Below are 15,277 nucleotides of genomic sequence, written 5' to 3'. Positions count from 1 at the left end.
GGTGATGTTCCAGTTCCATGCACACCCTCTTTTGTGGGGCAGGTTTAGGGTACTTGGGGATCTTCTTGACCCAGCCCCAGGTCCTGTCATGGCATCTATGCAACTGGTAGTCACAGCTGGAGAAGACTAGGGGACAAGTTCTGGAGCTGGAGGTGAGGGATCTTTGAACAAAGGCAGAGCTCGTGGCTCCAGGCAGGCTATTTTTCCTACCAGAGAGTTGGTTCTTCCCCTGCCTCTGCACCCTTGTCTCTCTGCACTCCCTCCTGCCCTGCAACATGCCAAATTATTGTTCTGTGCATGATAGGATCTCTGGACGCCCCCTCCTTTGCCCACCAGGGGGGGAAATGCCAAGTTTCTTGTTCCTTGGGAGGAACAAACCCATCTCCACCGACAATTTCAACCATGGCCTAAAGCAGCTCCTTGTCTCAATCTCATTAGAATTCTCTGCATCCTGAGTCTTGTTTGGCTTTTAAGACAATTAAGGATGCTTTTCAAACATGGTATTTTAATGGCAAATATTTTGGGTGGGTGGGTGGGGGTGGGGGCCTAAATTAAACATAATCTAAAATGGGTGTGGATGGTGGGGGGGGAAGAGAATTAGGAAGAATATATATTTGATTTTATTAGTAGTAGCATTGAAAAACAAATCCATGAGGATTTCATACACCTCCACAGCAACTGTGCTGACCCCCCTTCCAGCCCCGTCCCCAGAAGCCTGTGAAGCCAAGCCCCAATGCCCACGGTCTCCCATGGCTCACTCACTCCACTTTGTGGCCATAGGCATGTTAGATCAGGCATCCCCAAACTTCAGCCCTCCAGATGTTTTGGACTACAATTCCCATCATCCCTGACCATTGGTCCTCTTAGCTAGGGATCATGGGAGTTGTAGGCCAAAACATCTGGAGGGCCGCAGTTTGGGGGTGCCTGTGTTAGATATAGTGCCAAAGGAAGATCTCTGATCTGACCCTTGTGTAGAAATAATTTTTCTTCAGCTCAAGAAATATTTTTTAAAGCTTTACTTGCAGAGCATGGTATTAAATATTACAAAGTAACAAAAAGATACATTGCAAAAAAAAACAAGCACTGAGTTTCATTCTTACAAACCTTGATCACGCTAATCCTAGGGTGAGGTTTTAAACGCCTTTACTAAAATGCAGTAAAGGTGGCAGGGACGCAGGTGGCGCTGTGGGTTAAACCACAGAGCCTAGGGCTTGCTGATCAGAAGGTCGGCGGTTTGAATCCCTGCGACGGGGTGAGCTCCCGTTGCTCAGTCCCAGCTCCTCCCAACCTAGCAGTTTGAAAGCACGTCAAAGTGCAAGTAGATAAATAGGGACCACTACAGCAGGAAGGTAAACGGCGTTTCCGTGTGCTGCTCTGGTTCGCCAGAAGCGGCTTTGTCATGCTGGCCACATGACCTGGAAGCTGTACGCCGGCTCCCTCGGCCAATAATGTGAGATGAGCGCGCAACCCCAGAGTCAGTCACGACTGGACCTAATGGTCAGGGGTCCCATTACCTTTACCTTTACTAAAATGTAGCTTTCTGCTAAAGTCAACATACTGTGTTTCTATTCTTTCCTGCATGCTGGTAGCAGCCTACCTGCATCTTTGTGTTGCAGTGGCCTCATTTACATATATACAGGTGGCAACCATTTTGGGGGGGTGTTCTGTTCCTGGCCCCCACGCACGTTGGTGGAGTGCTTATAAGCATTACACCCTGTTCCTCTCCCGTTCTGCCCTCTTGCAGGTCCAAAAGGCAATTGCGCATCAGTTGGATGTGCCTAAAATGGCCACCACTTGTACACATACAGGGAAGTACTCAAATTACAGCTTGTCTGTTGAGTGGCAAACCTAATACAGTGGAACCTCATGTTACATGCCGTCCTCCTTACGAATGCTTCAGGTAACCCAGAAGTAGATGCCCCTTGTTGCGAACTTTTTCCTGGGATGTGAGCAGAAGTTGCGCGCCAGTGCCGCGGCAGCAGCAGGAGGCCCCATTAGTGAAAGCGCGCCTTAGGTTAAGAATGGTTTTGGGTTAAGAACAGACCTCCAGAACAAATTAAGTTTGTAAATGGAGGTACCACTGTATTCCTGATCTAGTCACAAGGCTTAGTCACTAGGTAGCCCACCACACCAAGTGGAAAAATTACTAGCTATATGCCTAGAGCTTCTTTTACAACAACTTGAATACAATGCAATTAAATACAACATTTTATATGCAATTAAACTTATACCTTCAACAAGGCGTCCAGCAACTTCACCCAGGTGTTCTCCTATTCCCAGGAATCACCACCGTGCTCACCATGACTACCTTGAGCACCATCTCCCGCAAGCACCTGCCCCGGGTCTCGTACATCACTGCCATGGACCTCTTTGTCTCAGTGTGCTTCATCTTCGTCTTTGCAGCCCTCATGGAGTATGCCACCCTCAACTACCTGGCAGGAAACAAGAAGCCAACACAGCATAGCAGCAGGAAGCCCAGACTGGTGAGATGGATGGTGAGGTGACACTGCCTGGCAGAGCTTGGTGCCTCACCCAGGGTCCCTCCAAAGGATCCAGGCAAGGGAAGGTGCCAGCAGAGGGAGGACTCTGATGAGGGACCCCTCCAGGGTGGCATTTTGCTGCAGCCGGTATGTTTTCTGCAACATGCTCTTGATGCAATAAATAGCACATAATGGTGGATTTATTCTGCCTTATCAGTAGCTCTGTGGTACTACCCTGATGCTACCACGTTATTGCTGTCCAGAGGGAAAAGCCAGAGAAAAATAAACCAGAGCATTTTGTAGTATAACAGAGTTATGAGGTTTCAAGCAGCAAATTAAGGGAGATGTGATGACTGGAAGTGAAGCATTGTGACTGCCCTGAAGCTTTTTGCAGCTGCAAATAGTATTCTATTGTGCTCTTGATGTTTTTGGGGTGTGCAACCACCCCAATGGCATCAACAGCACAAAGTCATCAGGAATTTGCATTAAAAATGATGTGGGGTGAGGTGGGGGGCTCCTCACTCCAGATGATCCTTTGGGGACTGCAAATCTTGTCCCAGAAAGCAGTTGGGCTAATTGGGTGGGGAGGGCATCAAGCTGGTCTGTTCCCCCTCTGAAAGTTGTGCCAGAGGGATAGAGAAAAGGACATCCCTGAGCTGTGCCTGCTGGCACCTTCCAAGCCAGCACTTGATTGCCAGTTCTAGAAGGTTGAGCAGGAGGGGGGGAGCCCCTGTGCCCCTTCTCTGCTTCTCTCATTTGCTCCTTCTCCTTCTCCAGGCAGCCAGTCATGCCCACCTGGTGATGCCCTCCTACACTGCCATCAACATCAACAGCCTGGTGCACTGGCCCCCTGAAGTCGAGGGCAACAGTGAAGAGGTGGAGAGCGAAGACCTGGAGCCCCCCTGCTTGGAAGGGAAGGAGTGTCAGAGGTTCTTCTGCTGCATTGAGGACTGTCAGAAGGGCACCTGGCGGGAGGGCAGAATCCGCATCCACATTTCCCGTCTGGACTCCTACTCCCGGGTTTTCTTCCCCACAGCCTTCCTGCTGTTCAACATTGTGTACTGGATTGCTTATCTCTATCTCTGAGTTGTCTCCATTAAAAGGTCTGCACAAAAGGAGGACTTTGAAGTTCGCCTCTCCTTTCCTCCTCACTTGCCAAAGCTAGGATTGCAGGGTGCAGCTGCCAGCCAAGAGGAGGGACTGCCCCCCCTCCAGTCTGAAGAAAGAGTTGCTGCCCCTGGAGACTGTAAGGCTTCCCTCTTGACCCATGTTGGCTAGGACAAATAGGGGTTTGGGGTTGCTGCAGTGGCCAGGGAGGCTTTCTATGTAGACCTGACACATTTAAAATGCTTTTGTCTGTAATATTCAGTTGAGAAAAAGCATTGGTGTCCCCTCACTCACCCTACTGCATATCCTCTGAATTCCATCACCACTCCCCCCCCTGTAGTTTATTACAATGGCTGTTCTCTGTCTCCATGGCCAGAGGCTGAACAGCTCTAAATTCCAGTTGCTGAAAATCACAAAGGCGAGAGGGCTCTGGTGCTCAGGTCCTGCTGGCAAGCTCCTTCCCTTTTGAGAAATCTGGCTGGCTACTGTGAGAAGAGGATACTACCCTAAGGTGGGCCATTGGCTTGATCCCCTAGGGATCATCTTATGTGTGGGATGTTTAAAAGGTTGTCAAACCAACAATTCATGTTTTGCTAGAGAGGCACATAATAGGAGCTGAAGCTCACAGAGTTTTCCTGTAATCTTGCTAGAGAGAACTCTGTGAGAGATGCTCCCACTGTGCCCTGACAGGGGGAGGGTGTAGCTGTATATATTCTCCTGCCTGCCTTGGCAGACTCTCCTTATTCTCTGTCATCTCTTTCTGCTGTGTCAGCAATGTGAGAACATCTGCCAAGTCTGAGCCATTTTAAGCTAGACACCATTTTAAGCTAGACTTAAGTATGTCTTTGTAACTGAATTACCATTTAAAGCCTGCCTGAACAAAGCTGCTGTATCTGTTACACTTCAACAAGTATTCTCAGTGAGTAAATGTTATTTTTACCTTTTACAAGACTGTTTGTGTGATTATTGTTTTAAGAGGGAGTAAAGGGGGAAACTCCAGGAAAATCCAGTCTGCCTTAAAGCATCCTGGATTAGTTGAATGAAAAGGCTAAAATTAGCCTAAGAGACCATTTTAAGCTGCAATGGGATAACACTGCTGAACTCACAAACATGAGGGAGGAGGGATAATATCTAATAAATATATCATCTCCTAGCATCTATTCACATCCCAATATTATGTTCTTGTTTATTGTTGTTGATTAGTCGTTTAGTCATGTCCAACTCTTCATGACCCCATGGACCAGAGCAGGGCCGTCTTAAGCATATGTAGCGCCCCGGCGCCATGGTGTGAAAATCCCTCCGGCGGCCCCCCCCCCGTCTCCCAGTGCTTGTTGTGTGGCTGCCGCAGGCGCCGCAGCGCGGCGCCCACCTGGCGGCCCGGCGCCCAGCGCCACCCAGCCTTGCCGTAGGGCCGGCCCTGGACCAGAGCACGCCAGGCACTCCTGTCTTCCACTGCCTCCCGCATATGTTCTTATAGGTAGCTGGAAATGTAACGTGCTGGATGCAAGCAGCCAGCTTTCCCATCAAAGTTGGTGCTTTCAGCAACAGCCATTTCACACAAATCTGCTAAACAGAATGAGGGGAGGTGGTGGGAGGGGACCTTTCTACTTCATCCCCCACTCCCCTTGCAGGTCAAATAAATGGACATGGGGCAGTCAATGCAGCCCTCACCAGAACTGGAAAATGCATGGCTCAGTGAAAAGCACAGAGCATCTCCCTGAAGAACAGGATCCTGAACTGGTGTAAGCCACAGGGAAGGCAGTTGCCCCTGCTGTCAGCCTCACAATCTGTTTCCATTTGCTCAAAGCCTCATCCCATTAATATTTACTCATGATGTAAATTGCAAATAAATGTTTTAAAGAGAACATACTTTACGAGTGAGTGCTACATTAAAGGGCTGTCTCTGGGAGCGATCATGTGGGATGTGGAAAAGACGCTGACAGGGATAGCCAGGCCCTCTTCTCAGAGAGAAAATCCAGGCAGACTGGGAGATGGGCTCTGACATTGTGGAATATGATCCGAATAATGATGTGTCATGTTCAATTCAGTCACAAAACGAGCCTCACAGGGACTCTGGGGAAGCGGGAGGGTGAACCTCCCTACCCTGCAGCAAGCCCAACAATTGGAGAAGGAGCTCCTGGTGGTGAGACCAAGCCAGGATTCAGCTGCAAGGCAGGAGCTACTTGGCCTGTGTGGCTGCATCGAGGACTAGCAGGATGGGGGGGGGGAGACACCTGTCCTTGGCCTCTAGCTTTGGGAAGGGAGGATTGGTCAATGGCCCTGCGTGGGGGTTTCCCCTCTCCTGCCACATACATAGTGCTGCCCCCTGGACAGGTACTGTTGGCTCTGAGGTTACCCGCAGGCACCTGCTGCCCATGTAGGCCAAGCCAGGATCTCCTGGCCTGGGGAGGGTGGGTTTTGGTGCAAACTGCCTCCCTCTCAATCTCTCTTTGCAAACAAACCCAGGCTTCATGTGCAAAGAATTGATTCACAGGCCTGTTGCCATGTGGATGGTTGACATAAAGAGCACGGTGACAGATAGGTGTTGCCATAGCAGGTATTAGGGAAGAGGGAGGTGGAACCCCCCCCCGGGCTTTCCTAACATATGACAGAAAGCTACCTCCATGCAGGTCAGAACAGTTTTTTCACTGAGCCCAATATTGCCTGTTGTGGTCACAGGGGAGGCTAAACCCATCAGTGGTGGTGCTTGAGCTATGAAGTTGTTGCTAGGGAATGTTTCTGTGTCACAGGTGGGCTGAAGGTGGGCAGCACTGCGTTGATGCTGCTTTTCACAGCACCTCTGAGTTGGAAGGATTCCCAGAGGTCATTTAGTTCAGTTCCCACAGTGTGTAGCTCAGCAGGCCTCTGCTTGAAGATGGATTAAGGAAGGCCCTCCCTCCAGCAAAGGTAAAAGGTAAAGGACCCCTTGGATGGCTTAGTCCAGCCAAAGGTGATTATCCGATGCGGCACTCATCTCACTTTTCAGCCCTCTTTCTGGTGGAAGCACATTCTCTCTCACACACCTGCCTGTAAACATTTGTCCATGCTCAGTATTCATGGGGAAATGGCCATGGTTAGGGTTGGAGGACAGCAGCAAGTTGTTTTTTTTGTAACTTGTACCTGTCTTCCCACATGCACAAACATGCACCCAACCACAATATTTCAATAAGGGCTTATCCATACTTCCTCTCACCCCACTGCTTTCTCCCGAGGAAAATGGCTCTTTAGCACTCAGTTAGAACAAATGGATTGTCTCTGTATTGACCTTTGCTCTGATTTAGCACTAAAGAGTGGGGTTCCCCCAGCAAAGCAGTGGGGCAAGGGGGAAACCACTCAGACTCATGCCTAGAAAGCACAGAAACTGCTCAGACCCATGATTTCTAGGGATAGGACAAGGGGAATGAGCCTGAAGATGGTTCCATCAGCTTTTTAATCTTTTAGCAGGTTGAACACAAAATCCCTGCTAAAGTGCTGAGCAGCAGGTCTTGCATGCCTTCGAAAGGGCCTACAAGAACTCCCTGGCATGGGCCTGAGAATGTCTGTGCTTTGAGGTGTGTGTGTGTGTGTGTGTGAGAGAGAGAGAGAGAGAGAGAGAGAGCTGTTGAAGCACAGAATGAGAAGGCCAAAATGAATCCAAAATGGGGGAGGGTAATGCAAGGGGAAGCAACCAAAGTAAACTGAATAACTAAAGGGAAATGTGATGCAAACATGAAGTGATGTGAGCAGAATAAGCATTTGTGCTTTATTTCAAGGTGGGGCTGCTGGGAGGACCCTCAATGTTCCCAGTAGAATAAAATGCAGCTCAATGTGTAGAGTGGGAGGGTAGGGGGAAGAGACTTTGAGGCAGAATATAAGGGAGAGGAAATCATGTCAAATTGTGTCTGTCTTTTTATCCTCAGATAATTAAATTTAGGAATATTCTGAACTAGCTGTGGTTGATACACAAGGTGACCTAAATTAGGGGTTGGTTCAGTTGCTGCCAGCACCTTCGTGAAAACTCAGCTGGAGATGTTCTTTGCAATGTCTTTGTTGCCTTTAAGGAAAAGAGAACATCATTAGCATGAGGTGTGAATGTTGGGGGCTCACAGACCAGGCAGCTCTGCAATGTTGGGAAACCTGGGGTGGGGGGTGTCCCATTCCTGCTATTCTGGGATCCTCCTGATGCGCCACAAGAGAGGATGCATGGGTTTGATCTGACAGGAAATCAACTGGGGAAGGAGGTGAGCCAATGTAAATTAATGATTGTCAATAAGAACAAATACAGAGCCCTCTGCTCGATCAGGCCAATGGCTCAACTGGTCCTGCTCTCACAATGACCAACCAGTTCCCCATAATAGGAAACCAGCAAGCGGGACCTAGGCACAAGAGCGAGCCCTCTCCCCTCCTGCAGGTTCCAGCAACTGATATTCAGTAGCACTGCTGCCTCTGAATGTGGAGGCAAAGCATTGCCTGCATGGCTAGTAGCCATTGATAAACCTCTCCTGATAGATCAAATCCTCTTTTGAAGCCATCATTGCCTCCTGTGTTAATGGGCTCCATAGTCATGCATGAAGAATGACTGTCTTTTGTCTGTCCTGAACCTTCCATCCTTCAGCGTCATGTGGAGCCACTTGCTTTGTGTGTGTGACTCAGGGCTCATCCACATTTCCACTTGCCCTGCAACCATAGCTGCCAAGTTTTCGCTTTTCTCACGAGGAAGCCTATTCAGCATAAGGGAAAATCCCTGTAAAAAAGGGATAACTTGGCAGCTATGTCTGCAACCTGCCCCTGGGAAGACCTACTGTTTACCTCTGAATTGAAACAAATGTTAATTGGGTTTTCTCCAGATTGACTTTTGCTTCAATTTAGTGTGGTTTTTCAGGGGGGGGGGAGGCAGAGAAGAGGAAAAACCACTCAAGCCCATGCTTTCTAGGCAGAAAAAAGCAGAAGTATGTACAAGCTCTCAGTGTGGCTCTAGGGCTACTCCAAGTAATTTGTGACATTGAAATGTCTGTGTAAAACGGTAAAGGTAAAGGACCCCAGGATGGTTAAGTCCAGTCAAAGGCAACTATGGGGTGTGGTGTTCATCTCACTTCAGACCAAGGGCGCTGGTATTTGTCCACAGACAGCTTTCCGGGTCATGTGGCCAGCATGACTAAACCGCTTCTGGCACAATGGAACACCATGACAGAAACACAATTTTCCTTACCTACCTATTTATCTACTTGCGCAGGTATGCTTTCGAACCTGCTAGGTTGGCAGGAGCAGGGACAGAGCAATGGGAGCTCACACCATCGTGCAGATTTGAACTGCTGACCTTCTGATCAGCAAGCCCAAGAGGCTCAGTGGTTTAGACCACAGCACCACCCGCTACTGTATTTATATCAACAAGAATGCACAGACTTTGATGAGACTTCTGGGAGAGAGGAATGGTGATTCACTTGTCTCTCTGTTAGCTCCTGCTGACAGAAGATAATTAGATGGTGATTGGTCATAGTCAGACATATAGTCTAGCTATCAAATCACTCTGGAGATAAGGGAGATCTGGAAGTTAACCCCAGAACACCTGGATCAAAGCCATTTTTCTGCTGTCTGCTCCTCACGTCTTAGGAGAAGTCAGGACGAGCTGGCAAGCTGAGGAGTTGTCATCGTACCCAAACGCCATGTATAGGTAAGGAAAAACGGTGCCCTTTCTTTGAAAAACATCTATGGGATATGAAAAGTGTAATGAGACACACACACCCCATCTCCTGGGGGAAATTGACAGTTTGTAAATCTGTAAATACCACCTTCTTCCATTGAGAAAAACAGAAAGGAAACTAAATAAAAAAATTCCTTCAGTAGCACCTTAAAGACCAACTAAGTTTATATTTTGGTATGAGCTTTCGTGTGCATGCACACTTCTTCAGAAAGGAAACTGATTGTTATAGTGCCTAAAACAGAGTGAAAAGCCTGATTTATGGTTGACAAGAAAGATTTAACAGACAGGAGGAACCCCTGTATATGAAAAATCTTTAATCCTTTTTCTGTTGCCTGCCACTATAGAACTGGAAAAAACAACAACTGCAATTACAGTGGCCATCATTAGCCATAGGAAAGAAATATGCTTTGAGATAAGACACAGTTGCAGCTGTGGTTTTAATGCAGAAATATTAAGGTAGTTTCTAATAATATCCAGAACATGAAAGTATCCAGTATGGTAAAGATACTTTTGGATCTCCCAGAGACTGTTGGTATTGTTCAATAGCTGATGACTGAACAATTAAAAATGATCAGATCAATGTTTGATGAAGAAATTGAACCAGAGAGATATGATATGGGAAATGGAAATGGAAATAGGATACACTCAGAGGCTCTAGACCAAACTGATGAAAGTTGACAGGTGATGGTGCTAAAATAGAAATGACTTCCGGACAAGGACTTGGAGGAAAAGGAGAATATAAAGTCACAAATGGAATATTAATTGGATGAGGTACTGATGGAGTTGAGAGGGAAGAAAGCTTGGGGAAAACTTCAGTCTTGGCTTTTCTTCAGTTCTAACAAAGTATTCTGCATATGATCTAGGACAAATTCAGAGAATGATATTATTAAGGTTATGGTACTTTGTCTGGGAAAAAATGGAAAAACGAAAATGGAAGGTCCTAGAGAAGGTCAGGATACTATCGTAAACCCAACAAAAGATGGAAATTCAACAGGAAATGGAATTGAACATTGAACTGGACATGAACTAGTGGATATACTGTATAATGATGAAAAAATATGGAATATTAGTTTAATGTGTGATCAAAGTGGTGAGACTTTAAGATGGATATGGATGGAAGAATTTATTATCATTCAATATGGAGTAATGGTGGTGGGAATTAATGGAGGGAAAGTTACAAGGGGGGAAAAGTTAACATTTATCAATAATAACAGGGAACCTTTCTTGGAGTTTTCATGAGAAAAAGAAATAAATGATTCTGAGACACATTGACTTAAAAAAAAATATTGTTTAACAGAAAGTGGAGAAGATGGATGTTAGCATGGACTGAATGTTTTAAATAATTATATTTTCTTTTTTATGTAATTGGTAGTTGGGAAATTGGAAGTTTTCTTATTCTATTTTCCCCCCTTTTATCTTTTTTATTTTATTATTCTTCCTTCCTTCCTTCCTTCCTTCCTTCCTTCCCTCTTTCTTTCTTTCTTTCTTTCTTTCTTTCTTTCTTTCTTTCTTTCTTTCTTTCTTGTCCAAAGTTAAGGGCCTTTAGTAAGTCCAGAGATTGTATGCTCATGAGTGTGGTTGATGGTTGATGCACTATCCTGGATGAGAGACAGGAAAGGGTTGGTCTCCCAGGCCCAGGGCCAGAGGCTGGGAGAAGAAAGGAAAAGTTCCAGGTGACAGCTGGGAGGAGCTACTGTTCTCTTTGGTGATAAGAGCCAAGAATTACTTTTAAGAGAGGACTCTGCATTTTACTTATTCAATGTGTATTTTTTCTAGTTGTAATTTCCCTGTATTATGGGAAAATCTTAAAATAAAATTCAAAACAGACAAAACAAAAAACAAGGAGATTCCGACTAAATATCAGGAAGAACTTTCTGACAGCAAGAGCTGCGTGACAGTGGAACAAACTCCCTTGGTGGACTCTCCTTCATTGGAAGGTTTTAAGCAGAGGTTGGATGGCCATCTGTCATGCATACTTTAGTGGAGATTCCTGCATTGCAGGGGGCTGGACCAGATGACCCTCAGGATGCCTTCCAACTCTACAGTTCTATGATTCTATGGAAAAAAGAATGAAGATGATTCAGACATAAATGATGAATAAAAGATGATGCTGTGAGTGCCCTGTCCCAACTCTGAACTTTGGCAATTGCTTGTGCCATATCCAGACCTTGTTTTCTGCGCAGGAAGACACGTGTGGCAGTTGCTGCTCTGTCCCTTCCTCCTCCCCAATTTGTCTGGGGGGCTTGCGTGTTTAATTCACAAAAGCCAAATCAAAGCTCTGTTGGAGGCTTTGAAGTTGTTGTGAAACGGACGCAGCCCAGTCTGAACTGGCTCTGTTGGTGCCAGATCAGAGCCCTTCACACTGATTTATTCATAAGTCTGTTTGATGGCGCTGTCAACATTGTGGTGCCAAAGAATATCAGAGGCCCAGATTAGTTTTACCCTCACAGCAGCTCTGGGAAATTAGCCGCAGTTGTACCACACAGTGGTGTATTGAGGGCTAGACCTTGGGGCCAACGCTTGCAGTCCACAACCCCAGATGGTCCCCATACCGCCCCCCACCCCACCCCAACAGAGCATTGGAGGATAGTGGGAAACAGGACCTGTATCAGCACCCACCCAATGTGGGCATTCTGGGGCCCGCTGGGGCTTCCTTATTATAGATGCTGGTCAGTCATTGCTACAGATGACGAATGGACCAATGGATTAGATAGAATCTTTTTTCTCCAACAAAACAGTGTCATGCTCTTATTTAACTGCATTTACAATGTAAAACTGCACATGTTCAGAGTATTCCTTCATTTTTCTTGAGGGCTGGCAAACATTTTTGCCTATATTTTGCTCTAACAAATCAGGAATGTGTAAGTGGTTGTAACAAGTGGAATGGCATGCAGGGAGAGGGGGGGGTAAATGTTAATTGTGTGCTTTGCAGCTGGAATAATAATAATATAGGAGATAATTCAAAGGAGAGAGGGCTGTGAGTCCATGGAATCCAGGGTCTACAATTTCCTGGGTATACTGCTGTCCTCACCCCAAGGAAACTAGAAATTATGCGGGGGGGGGGAAGGCTTGTTGGCCAAGGCCGCTGTGGACACCCAACTTCTTCTGAATGCCACTGAGTGTGTTATCTAAATCTGGATGTGATTTGGGGACACCAGGCACCTGATGAGTGCCAAGTGGGGCAGAATAATTGCACCCCTTCTGTCTTCTTCCATAGGCTGGATCTGCTGATGCTTCTTCCAAATGCATTTACCTTCTCCTCTTTCTGCAGCATCACCTTTCCTGAGCACGAAGTGTGATGCTGATGCTTCAAAAAAGCAAGATGGTTCTGATCAGCTAAGCGGATTTCAGGACCTCTGTTTTTGTTAAAAGCACTTTCCAGAACCCCCCACCCTGTCACTCATCAGTCTGAAGCCTCTGGGACCGATTCCCTGCTCAGAAAGAATGAGCTCCAAGACTTGGGCTCATCCACACTTAGCTTTTCCCCCATGCTATTGGCATAGGTCTGTGCTTTAAAGCTCTGTGTCTGAGTCCTCCCTGCCCCCCGCCCCCTCCCCCGGGTCACATTCCCCTGGAAAACCTGCTCTTTAATGCTGAATTGTAACAAACAGCAATTCAGGTTTTCCTTGGAGTGCCATTTCCTCTGATTCAGTGGTAATTAGTGGGTTTTCGCAGGGAAAGCTACAGAAGAAGAAGAAGAAGAAGAAGAAGGAGGAGGAGGAGGAGGAGGAGGAGGAGGAGGAGGAGGAGGAGGAGGAGGAGAAGGAGAAGGAGAAGGAGAAGGAGAAGGAGAAGGAGAAGGAGAAGGAGAAGGAGAAGGAGAAGGAGAAGAATTGCTCAGACACAGATTGTACAAACAGGGCACAAAAGGAAGTCTGGATGAACCCTTTGAAACAGGTGGCCAAGTATCAATCCTTCCAGGCATTCTTGGCCATCTTGACATGTAACTCTACCTCTTGAGCAGCCTTGAGAAGAACAACTGGGCAGCAGAAGTGATCGACTCCAGACAGATCTATCACTCTACTCCAAGGCTACCTTCTGAGTAAGTAATAAGGTCTTGGTAGAGAGGAATCACTTGCAAGACTTTGTGAAAACTGGTGATCAGGTTCCATCCCTACTGCAAGACTGCCACCGCCACCAACCATCTGTGCATTACACCCATGGCTACTAGCTGTGATGATGACTATGCTCTACCTCCATGGTTGCAAGCATTAATACTTATGTACACCAGCTTCTGGAAACTGCAAGAGGGGAGAGTATTGTTGTTGTGCTCTGGTCTTGTTTGTGGGCATCTGGATGTCCACTACAAGAACATCATGCTGGACCAGATGAGCCCTGTTGGGCCTGATCCAGCAGGACTCTTCCTATATTCTTATCTGCTTAGGGCTGGACATTATACCACTGGGGCTGGAAGCCTGGAACAGGCCTAGAATTACATTTTTTAAAGTCCTTTGTCTTACACACAAACATGCACACTGCCCCCCACAAAAAATATGTGGCTAATGGATCAAGGCCCAGGAGCTACGGTCTGCTGCAGGCTTGCTGGTATCTCTCTGGCACAGTTGGCAGCCACCTCCTCACTGTTTTTCCAAAGGCGAAGAAAGATCTCAGCAGCATACCAGGATATGGTGAAAGAGGTTGGAGGGGGGAGGAAAAGGAAAGGGGAGTGAGATGAGGCTAACGTTTGTGGACAGCTGGCCTAGAAATTGCTGAAGGCTCATGGGGAAGAAGGGAGAGAGGAAGCAAATGCCAGAAAGCAAGAGGAGCAGAGCCCAAGAGGAGGATTTTCCTTGCTGCAGCTGGCAGCCCCCTTTCCTTATGCCGCCTTTATCAGACCTGGTACCAGGTGGTTGCAAAGGGGCACATGACCTGTCCCTTGTCCTTGCTGAGTGTTGGGCAGGTTTGGGCATTAGCAGAATCCTCACCCTGCAGAAGGAAAATGCAGCCTAGCATGTAGAGGGACGCCCCAGAGTCTGTGTCACTCTGAGCACTCCAGCTCAATGATTTGGCCTCTAGGGACCATTCAATGAATATTTTATCAGAACCACTTAGAGGTCTTTCTCAATAAAATAGGATATAAATCTTGCCAAATAAATATCATAAAATAAATAAATCTGCAGGGCACTAACCTTAGTGGGCCACAGAGAGCAGAGGATTCATGAATAGGGAGCTGAGAAAGTTGAGGAGGCACCTCATGAAATTAGAATAATAGAATTGCAGAGTTAGAAGGAATTCCAAGGATCATCTAGTCCAACCCCTTTACTGCAGGATTTATCTCCATCCATCCCATTGGTGAAAGTGCAGGAATGTTTTGGATTATAGAATCATTCAGCTGCCCTTTGTCATCCCTCCTCCACTTACGGTTACAGTCTAAGTGGGGGCAGTATTTCAGGAGAGAGGACCCTCTCTGTGCCCTTCACCATCTAATTTTAATTGCTGGAATAAAGCTGTTATATTAACTTTAACTGGTCTAAGCCCACTGTGTAAGAAATAAAACTGAAGCACTAGCCCCCAGGTCCTAGTGAGAAAAACAGAAGATGTTGGGGAGAATACATGAGAGAGGAGGTGTGTGTGTGTGTGTTTCATTTGCATCTGAATAGACAAAATCTCATTGCTACCAAGTAGTGATTTATTACATCAGCAATATGTTCTACACATGAATAATTAATTGCCGTCTGTGATGATGGTTTTATTGTCCAGACAGCTTTTCCTGGCTTGCTTCTGGGTGTGAAGCAGAGACTCTGCGCTGCATCCTGCTCTTACACTGGAACTGATTATTGCCCAACCACCAGCACTCCAAGGGAGTAAGGCCTCCTTTCACTGCTTACCGCCCCCTTCTTCCTAGGCTCATTGAACATGCCAATGCCTTATGTGGGAGGAGGAGAAGTGTTTTGCAAACCACCTCTATGATGTCCACATGCTGGAAGCAAAGTCATGTCTGCTGTTCAGATCCTGCCTGTGCATCTTGCTTCCAATCCACACCATCCCATGGCCCATCACTAAACCCCTT

The 15,277-nt window shown here is 46.8% G+C and overlaps 1 protein-coding gene across 1 annotated transcript in view; it reads left to right on the top strand.

The window, feature by feature from the left end:
* Positions 1-4,536, top strand: part of LOC118083602 (gamma-aminobutyric acid receptor subunit gamma-4) — a 38,882-nt gene extending 34,346 nt beyond the window's left edge. The window contains exons 8-9 of the mRNA XM_088664710.1: positions 2,281-2,483; positions 3,258-4,536. Coding sequence (XP_088520836.1) covers positions 2,281-2,483; positions 3,258-3,566 — 512 coding nt within the window. The 3' untranslated portion in view covers positions 3,567-4,536. The remainder of the gene's footprint in view (positions 1-2,280; positions 2,484-3,257) is intronic.
* The last annotated feature ends 10,741 nt before the right edge of the window (positions 4,537-15,277 follow it).

The sequence above is a fragment of the Zootoca vivipara genome, chromosome Z2, assembly GCF_965207765.1.
Source record: "Zootoca vivipara chromosome Z2, rZooViv2.hap1.1, whole genome shotgun sequence".
NCBI lineage: Eukaryota > Metazoa > Chordata > Lepidosauria > Squamata > Lacertidae > Zootoca > Zootoca vivipara.
This window is presented reverse-complemented; position numbering and strand designations above follow the sequence as displayed.